General features: G+C 32.0%; 1 protein-coding gene across 9 annotated transcripts; it reads right to left on the bottom strand.

Moving 5' to 3' along the window:
* Positions 1-284: 284 nt before the first annotated feature.
* Positions 285-9,752, bottom strand: LOC107425689 (uncharacterized). Of its 9 annotated transcripts, none has more exons than XM_048479233.2 (11): positions 9,489-9,749; positions 8,300-8,371; positions 8,081-8,205; positions 7,821-7,981; positions 6,239-6,308; positions 5,051-5,128; positions 4,879-4,933; positions 4,149-4,232; positions 3,140-3,178; positions 2,274-2,320; positions 285-791 (listed from the first exon to the last, which is right to left on the bottom strand). In XM_048479233.2, the coding sequence occupies exons 1-11, from the start codon at positions 9,657-9,659 to the stop codon at positions 686-688; spliced, it is 1,008 nt and encodes a 335-aa protein (XP_048335190.2). In that variant the 5' UTR covers positions 9,660-9,749; the 3' UTR covers positions 285-685. The 9 variants fall into 9 exon arrangements, 5 of the variants coding, with proteins under 5 accessions (XP_048335190.2, XP_048335191.2, XP_048335194.2 ...); XR_007242518.2 differs by having other exon boundaries at positions 756-791; positions 3,124-3,178; positions 9,489-9,751; XM_048479234.2 differs by lacking the exon at positions 3,140-3,178 and having other exon boundaries at positions 9,489-9,752.
* Between the last annotated feature and the right edge of the window lie 684 nt (positions 9,753-10,436).

The following is a 10,436-nucleotide window of genomic DNA, read 5'->3' as shown; positions in this document are numbered from 1 at the left end:
ATTTTTTTTTTTAATTATTATTTACAATAATTTTCTTCCCCTTTCATCCAATACCGTGAACACATGACCTACCAGTCACAGTCATAGGTGCCAATGGCCATCCGAGCCAACTTTGACATTTCCATTGGTTGATTGAGATAAAAATACAAATAGAAGAAGGTATAGTTTATGGGGGAAAAAAAAAATTACATCATAGAAACTCTGACTTTCATGTAATCATGATAGAAATTCATTTTCATCTTTTATTTTACTGTCCCTATTGAAATCCAAATTACACAGGGATAAAAGGTTCAATGGACATTTAGGTTCTTTCTCATGTATTATGTGGAAAATCTATATAAGATAATAGTCATTGTTCTATAAATACAGGGAAAATAAACAGGCAAATATAAGAAATAGGAAATCACTAAATGAGCTAAGATTATGTTACAACAGATAGAATAAATTTGAAACCAGCTAGGTTACAAGTGGACAGCCCTTCCCCTAAAAAGAAATCAAATAGTGTCATCCTCTCCTCAATAAGCTTGATAGCTGTTTGATTTGCAGGTGCTGAAGAATGACTCCTACCATAATTATGGAAGGATGTTGTATTTGTCCCGGCGGATTAGCATCGACATCCTTTACACAAAAAATGCACTGTGCCATATAAAAGGGTCCTATTCCAAACTAAATTTGTTAAAATGCATTACCTTGACTCGGTCTCAGCTAGCTTCTTCCTCAAATCCCTAAGAGCATCTACAACCTCAGAATCAAGATTGTGCTTCAACAATTTACCTTGAAATGAAGTAGATCTGAAAAGGTGGCAAACAACAGATTAACCAGAAATGGCATTGTGGTTTTGGTTGTTTTAGGTTTTTGCATTTTGGTTTTGGTCGTTCAGGTTTTTCATTGAGGTTTTAACTTCACACGTGTCATTTCGTAACACTTCCGTTTTATGTTTTTGGTTTTTTATTTTTTCTACTCAGTTATGTGAAATTCGCTCACTTTAAATGTTTATTTAGTGTGGTAATTAGAATTTATTAATCATCTTAAATAACTATAAACTTGAATGTGGCCCCAAAAAAAAGGCACAATTTCAAATTGTGTTCAACTTGTTTTTTCCCTTGTGATTAATTGAAATGCCTTACAAATTCAAACTAATACTATCTAACATTTGAATAAGCAAACTACCACAATTAAGTAGAAAAAATCGAAAAACAAAAAACGAATTTGGTACCAAACGGAACCAATACTTGTCCATAATCCACTTTTTAAATGGCATTAAACGCTAAAAAATTTAGCATGAGCATGCACAAAAGGACATCAATACTGATGTTACTGGGACTTGCATGAGCCATACAAGTCAAACTCTTATAGTTAATTTCTTATTATTTCAGGTCTCAGCAAGACAACATTAGCCCAAAAAATAAAAATAAAAAGTTTCGGAAGTTGTTATCTACTAGACTGACAAAATTTACAAGGTAGAAAATTGTGTCTAGAAGAATCACCATATTCCATATGTTATAACATTTACAAAAGCACATAACAATAAACTACCAGAAACAGGGATCAGCACAATATAGAGTGATAATCAGTACCCATGTTACCATCAATCCCAAAATCTTAACCCATAAGGAAGTCAAGTTCTAACACTCCCTGGGGCATGACCAGAATATGACTCAGGTAAAGAAAGAGAATGCGGAAGAAACAAAGCAGAGAAATCAGAGAGAATTCAAAAACTATATTCAATAAGCAATCAATTGTTTCTAAAAGATTTATAGGCAGCAATATTTATAATTATACAACCAACTAAACAGGGAAACCTAAAGCAACAGGAATTTAATTCAGCTAGAAACTAAATCAAACTAAACAATAATTCTTACAATTTTAATAATTCAATTCCTATTCCACATCATTCCCCATGTTAGCCTATTCAGTAACAGATAAAAAATGGATCTTTACACATAACAAATAATAAATTACCATAAACAAAGGTCAGCAAGGTTCAAATACAAGACCGAACACAATAATAGATTCACATGTCGGCTCTATCCCAAAAACTTAACCTTATATAAGTGGGTCTAAGCATGTACATCAACTTAACACTTCCCCTCACTTTTTTCACTCACAAATGGTACATATCCAAGCATCTAAATGCATTCCAAACATGAATAAATCAAGAGTATAAAAGGGTAAAAGAAAGATACAAAATGGCACAACGTTAATTTAAAATATGTTTTCATCAGCATAAAATAGGACGTAAGGCTTGTCTTAAACTCTAAAGTGGAAAATACCTATGTTCGAGAAGCATCCTCTCAACTTCCTTCTTTGATTCTTTTATCTGAAAGCAAATCATCACAATGACAAAATTAAACACATGGTAAAACCAAATCTCTTCAAAAAGGATACTCATATAAACAATTCAAATTCTAGGTTAAATTGGTACTTCTTCATTAAGTTGAGTCAGATTAAATGTCATCTATATTAAGAGATTAATAGCCAATATTGCTCTACCTTGATGATCTATTGGAAAGAAAGAGCATATTACCAGATTAACTCAAATTATAAAATACACTTAATTTTGACTGCATTATGGATTTTTCAATAAGAAAAGGAATTTCGATCAGTAAATGTTTATTATAATGTAAAATTTTCCCATAAAAATGTCAACTGGTTTTTAGAAACATCCACTGCAAAACTGAACAATTTAAACAAACCATGCACCAAATTTGTTTATTAAGTTCACTCTTCAGTACCAGACATTTTAGGAAAAAGACACACACACACACACACACACACATGCTAGAAAAAGAACTAGCATTGTGCTTGCTTCCCATGGTCTTTAAGTAGAAGTGTAGAAGCATTGTATTTACCAGACACTAGACAGCATTCTTGTAGAAAATGGCACCATATGTACCAGAGAATACTTTCTACCTCCAAAAAACATTTTTAAATGCACCATAGCCAGAAAATAATTATAATATCAATTTTTTAAAATTTAGTGGAAGCTAAGGTGTTTTTTGTAGTAATGTTAACAGCCTAGTCCATAAATTAGAAATGATGAGGCATGATAATAGAATTATAATAATGCTAATATCAAATGTCAAAGCTATTCTGCAGCATAAATATAGTGCCACCACATACAATTTCAGTTCCTCACCTCAGAAACCAATGCTTTGGAACTCCAAACAAAAGCTCCCTAAAGGTCACATAAGAGTAAATTAAGTTCATCAGGCCATGAATGAGAATGGTTAGATAGATGTTGACTAATTGTATGGCAATATAAAGGGAGAGAGCTCGGACAAGATTACTTTCCGAGTCATCCCTCTAAAAATTTCCAAAATTGGGCAATTTTAACCAGCCATATAGAAGCCTAGATTAGTTTCATTGTGGAAGCTTCTAAAAGTATTTGAAGCAGTAGGGAAACCATTACTACCACTCAATTGCCATTAAGTGAGCTAGGCATTGAAAATAATATGGTAATAATCTATAAACAAAAAATAAAATGACAAAATCAAAGAGACTGTAGTAGAATAAATCAACAGAGGAAAAACAGACAAGGCACACATCATTGGAAAAAGAAAAAAAAAAAAAAACATATATATATATATATATATGGAAAGAAAATTGGGACTTATGTTTCTTAGGTACCCTAAAAGAATATAAGGCTCAATGATGCAGGTTGATAATACAGCAGGTTGTAGAGATGGGATTAGAATACTAAATACTATGAGATGATTAAAAGGAAAAAATAAAAATAAAAATAAAATACTGGCTATGGGATAAATAATTGAATGGAAAATCAGGATTTAGGGCATCAACTATAAAAAACAGAATACGAGACTGCATGTGCTTAAGTGACTAATGGACCAAAAACTAGTGGAATAAAACATGAAAAACAAAAGGACACAGCATAAGAGATAAAAGATAAAATAGAAGAAAGCAAAGGACATGGCAACCAGATAACAAATATTGGTACAACAAAGTGTAAATCCAAAAACCCATGATATCAATTCAAATGTGCATAATATTTTAAATTGTGCTATATCATTACGTTTTCCCCAAACATTTTGACATTAGAATAGCAAGTTCAGGACTCAGTTAAAGGTCAACAAAATTCTCATGTATATCTTAGTGCATGGCATTCAAAATATGAGGAGAATGCATACCGCACCATGTGCAGCATGCTGTTGAATACGATCAGAAGTAACAACCCAAACTCTTGGGCATCCATCTTCCCTCAAGGCGACAACCTGTTAAATACAAAACATTGCATGTTAAAGACATTTGAAAAGGACAACCACCAAAGAACCGTACTAAAGAAATAGAATATCAGACTAACACATCTGAGTATTGAAATGGAATTGACCAAGACTAGGATAAATGATTATCATTCTTAAGTTTTAACACTTTGTTTTAACTCCCCAAGTATCATGCTTAATGATGAGGTAATTTTGTTAATCCTGAATTGTCACTAAGGAATATCCAGTCTACCTCACTCTGAAGTCTTGAACTCTAGGGTCTGCCTAGCAAATAGGTTCCCATAGTTGATGCCCTATCTGGAAGCTCTAGATCCTCATAATATTTGAAGATGCCTTTGGTCTCAACACCACTTGAATGAAGGGAAGGCCCTCTCACATCTAAGATCCCTTTGGTAATATTACCTTTTTGAATGATAACTATCTCAAATCCTCCAATTCAAAGCTTCTTTGACTGCAACCTACCAACTTTTTCTTGATATTCCCCTAAATTCTTCACGTATTTGTTATTATATATTCCTCTTGCTAGAATGTTTATGAAAGATCAAAATAGTAAATATTTTTTTTTTAAGAAGAAAACAATTCACAACCAAACAGTACACCTGAAGGAGAAATAGCATATATTCCAGCCATTACTTACCTCTTTCTCAATCCATGCATCAGCACACGACTCACCAGAGTAAACTATATCAACACTGCAAAATTTGTAAAGTTGAAACCAAATTAGAAAATGAAATACGTGTACAGAGACATATATACATACATTTATATAAATATATAAAACCAAAATATGATATACCAAAGTTCTCTACCATGCCAGAGAAGGCAAAATGCATATACTTTGATCACTAAAAAATGTTACGGCAGCAACCATACATATCCTCATGCTCCTTGCCATGTCAAAAGGAGGCAAACAAGTACATTGATCAGTAAATTTGTCCTAGTAGCCTACGATGGGTCTGAAATTTTTGTATTTTGTACAATGCAACTTTAACCATATAGATAATTCGAAAATTAAAGTAAAGGCTCATGGACCACTTAAGATAATTTCAGTGGATCCTTCAGATATGAGGAGGAAACCAGAGAAAAAGAGAGAGAGAGAGAGAGAGAGAGAGAGAGGAAGAAGAAGAAGAAGAAGATAAAGGAAGAGCAAAGTAATTACAATGGGCAACCATAAATTAAAAACTAAAGATCCAAAACTGCCCTTCAGTTTGATTAAAAATACAACTTCACTCCTACTTTAAAATCTTAAAATAGTTAGCAACTATTGAAATATATTTAAGTACCACCAACTGTTTTCATGGACACTTGTTCTTGATACTTTCTTCCCAAACCTTTTCAATGCTATTACTTTTATAGCCCTACACTATTTTCTTATTTCAAACTGATTATCTTCAAAAATAAATAATTAACTTATAATTTTAATAATAATACATAACTCATTATTTTACTCTATTTAATCAAGAAAATAATACTCCCATTCATAAATTTTATAATTATAAACTACAATACCAATGCTTTATCATGGCAAGGAGATCCAAACAATGTAACTTCAGCAAAACCTAAGAGGTCTGTGCATTTATTTTAAAAACTGAATGACAAAACAGTCATTTCAAATGCATATCAATGGTAGGTAGTTAAAGGGAAGACGGATATAATTATTTTCTGTCAAAATGAAGTCTGTGTAATTTAGTAAGACTTGGGGGGTTTTCCTGTAAATTTCCCATCCTTTCCTTTGAGTTGTCATTTAACTGCACTGAAATATGGTAAACACTATTTTAAATTTGCATTTCCTAGAAGATTATTGAATATGTTCCATATAATTTCACATGATTTTCAATGTTAGACCAATATGACATAAAACTTCGTGGTTTCTAAATTTTGTTCCTTGCACAAGAAACTTCTAAATTTTCAATCATAAAGAAGAAGAAATAGTCAAGAATTATTCAAACTAATTAAATCAAAACAGACAACTTAAATTATAGGTTAACAAACAGTACCCGTCGAACTCTTCCTTATGTGTTGGTAGTCCAGACATCATGGCATCAAATACAACAACCACTTTCACTTCTGTAAACATTTGGTAATGGAAGGGTGAGTTACTAATGAATATATAGCAATTATGAGCCAATGTACCCACTCATCACTGTATTATATAGTATATAGGTATGGGTTTCACAAGCAGTAAAACAAGGCATTCAATCCCTACAGATAGGACACCAAACCTAATGCATGACTACTATTGTAGCTTTGTGGAATTTGCTGCACACTGCTTTTAGTAGATGTGAACTCAGTCCACAAATATGAATGAAACTAAAGAAAATAAAAATCCTCCTAAAGGAATTAAATAAATAGCAAAACATCAAAAAGTTAACATTCTTTAGATTAAAAAGTAATATCGGTATCCTATGTTTTGTCATTGCAACTCCAGATCAGGACTGCAACATATACACGTACTCCTTATTTTTACTTTCTTACATCAATTGTTTCTTAACACATCATTCAATCACTTTTCTATCTGTTGAAAGTGGTTCAAGTTTCCAAACTGAATACGACCTTTAATTTTTCTTTACATCTACACCATTACAAATATAAATACAATGTGAAAAAAAAAAAAAAAAAAAAAGAGAGAGAGAGAGAGAGAGATAAGGAAATAAAACATAACTGAACAAAGGAAAAAGTAAAAACAAAAACCTAAAGCAATATGGCAGTTGCAGCAAGTCTCCAGGTTCATCAGATGCTAATAGAGTTTGTGCACAGGCAGTCTATAGTCATGAAGTTATTGAGAAAGAGGAAGCAGTGACAATAAAAAAGAAAAAAGAGAAAGAAGACCGGAAAATAAAGTTAATTAAAACTTTAAACATTACGGTGTCTGCGGCAAGTCTCCAGGTTCATAAGATGCTAAAACAGTTTCTGCACAGGCTTTTAAGTCATAAAGCTTATTACCTTAATGCTAAAGGAAGTAGTGGCAATAAAAGGCACCAAAAAGGAAAACAGAAAAACAAAACAAAAAGAGATAGTAACAGTTATCAGAGATTTTGATGGTCCAGGGGGAGTAAGTGATTTGCACAGCTCTTTATGCTTAGTAAATATTACTTTAACCAGCACCGTAGTCTTGAAACTATGTCAGCAGTCTGCAAAGAATCAACATTCCAACATCCCAAAATCTCAAAGGTTTTGAATACGAATTGTAGTTTGATGCATAACTTGGATGGACCGTCTTTGCCAACAATAGCTATTATAACCTTTTAACTCTAACTTTTTAATGTTTCTCTCTATTGCTCCATCAGTATGCTCATCAACAAAACATAGATTGAATCATCTACATGGAAAAGTGATGATTATGCTAAAGCAAAAGAGAGAATATAATCATTGGAAAGCAGACAATATTCCAAGAAACATGACCAATGAAACTATGGAAAACTCATACAAAATGTATGTAACCTTTCATGTTTGCATTCTGAATGTATAATAGTCTAATAAGATAGAATTGATTTTCTTGCTCAAACAAGCTTTACCATGCCAATCTGGTATATTGGATAAAAATTGCCTGTACAAGTTTAAGGAGAAGAAAGTAGAAACCTCTCAGCATGCTGAATGTTACAAGTTCATTAATTAGTTTTTGCCGAGCTACATCCAGTCTTCCATTCGTAAAATGTTTCTTCAGTTTCACCCAATAGCCACACACATTATAGCCATCAACCAGCAAGACAGGGACTGCATTGTCTAGACCCTGGTTTGTACTGAAAAATAAATTTAGCTATCAAAGAGAACTTCTCCATGTAGTTTAAAGTTGAATGGAAACAACAATTTTGATATAAGAAACCTAGAAAGAGGATTACTAGTAGAGGGTAGTGGTTGGATCACGATAGATCTCTGTGTCTTCAGGTAGATCTTCCTTCTCTGCCTTTTTTCTGCGGTAACTAGTAGCAGGCTTAGGTGTGCTAGACTTTCTCTTTTGGAACTCCTACAAGATCTGTCACAAATGAGATAAGAAAAACAAAAGACACATGTAGTATTATACATATTAACCTGTTTTACATGTCTCACTAGCTAACCACCTTCCACAACTTTAAGAACTGCAAATTCTGCTTGACATTTGATGTAATTCTCGGAGGAGTTGGCTCAGAACCCTATTAGGGAGGGGGGGAAAAAAAAAGTTTAGTCAAAGGATGTTGAAATAGGAATAGCCCTTATATCAATGTATTAGTCTCAATTATAAACCAGATTAATTATTAACAAATTTTACAAAATCATTCAGCCCAGATCCAACCAAAAATATTCTACGTTCTTTGGATTCTTGGACAGGTTATAATAAGAAGACTGCTTATAAAAGTATGCTTATAACAGTTCTTATGACTATTTGCATGCATCCGTCAATATTTATCCCATTTAGTTTTTTTCCAAGATCATGCATGGATAGAACATCTTCACAGAAGTAGGCATATTCCACTTCTGTTATTGTTCTAGGACAGTTACTACTAACTTAAAGCCACCGAAACCCACTATATAAAGTGCCGACTAATACCTATTACCAAAGATATTACTACTTTTTAATCATGTTTATATCTATGCAAAATTATATGACAAACGAATCTAATGATCACCAGTTCAGATTAAAGGCAGACTCTGCCACTCTACAAGTTTTAACAATTTCGAAAAATCTACCAACATATTCTAGTGAGGCATAAACGGCATCGGCAAAACCACAATTACAAGGAATCAACACCATGATAATAAGAAGGTACCAAATAAACTCAAAATAAAATTACTCTCTTCTTTTACTCAAATTCTCTAAAGGGCCACCTTCAGAAATAAAGGTTCTTTTTTATATCACGCTGTCAGCTTAAAGAATGTGAATCATCTACAAGTGTTGCTTCACTTGTTGGATTGATTAACAGTTCTTCCTGCCAATAAGAAATCAGCAAATACCACTGCTGTATCACCCAAATTCCTATGTTGAGAATAAATGCTGATGTAAAATCCAAAATTTGTCTTTTAAGAACACCTGAATTAGTATTATACCGTTCATTCCAAGTAAGTGTTAAAGGCTAGAAATTAAGATTTAAAAAATAAATAAATAAATAAATAAAAAATAAACATTTTGCTAATGAGAAACTGGAAGCTAAAAAGATTACAGAATTGGGTTTTTAAGGAAACCCACAAGTGAAGTGAAGTGAGAAAATATACTACATATCCAAAAGCATGCAAAATTGGAAGTACAATGTAATGAACAAAGAAAAATGAAACCTTCGGAGATGAAGACGGAGACGGAGATTGTGGTTTCTTACTCCTTCCCATTACCGTAAGGAACTTGTACTTGTTAGAAACGGAAGCAAAAGCAAGAGAGGAAGACGAGGAAGAAGATGAAGAAGAAGTGGGAAGAAATGGACTTCCAAATGGAGTCCGTTTAAGCTCCATTATTCTTTCTCAGAATTTCTTCATTTTTCTGTTTTTGGTTTTTGCATTTTTTTTTTTTTTTTTTTTTTTTTTGGGATATCTTCGTTCTTACATTACAAACGTATGGACTGTGACAGGACAACTCGTACGTATGTATGCCATTATTATTATTATTATTATTTTTTTTTTTTTTTTTTTTTTTTTTTTTTTGCCTTGCAGAAAACTCCATGTGCTATTGCGATTTTAGCATTTTATATTATTTTATTTTTTTAATGCTACAGTATAAAATTTTAAAATTTTAATAAATAATTATGGTAAAGTTTTTTAATAATATTAAATTAATATTATTATATATATATATATAGAGATAAATAAATTATTTAAAAATTATTAAATTATAAATATCAAAATTTTGGTAAAACAATTTTGACCATTCTGAATTTATCCTTTTCTTTTTGGATTTTTTACATCAAATGTCTTTCACTTTCATAAAATCTATACCTTCTAAATTTACATTGCTACAAAGCATTTACACCAATGCCCTCTAGGCTTTTACTCTGTCCAATATGCCATGTTAAATATCTTTTTATTTTATAAATTCAATGGTATGATTGTCATTTCAATCTTCTCATCCTTTTAATTATAAATAAAAAATCAAAATAAAAGTGAAAAAGGAATTCTTCCTTCTTTGCCTATACGTAGGCAACTAACTGGAACAACACCACCATTTTCTTTTTCTCCCAAACTGCTTAGCTTTCTTGATTCAATTTCACTGCTTCAAAAATGCCAAACTTTATC

Source organism: Ziziphus jujuba, chromosome 7 (genome assembly GCF_031755915.1).
Source record: "Ziziphus jujuba cultivar Dongzao chromosome 7, ASM3175591v1".
In the NCBI taxonomy this organism is placed as follows: Eukaryota; Viridiplantae; Streptophyta; class Magnoliopsida; order Rosales; family Rhamnaceae; genus Ziziphus; species Ziziphus jujuba.
The sequence above is the reverse complement of the archived record's forward strand: the minus strand, read 5'-3'. Positions and strand labels throughout refer to the sequence as shown.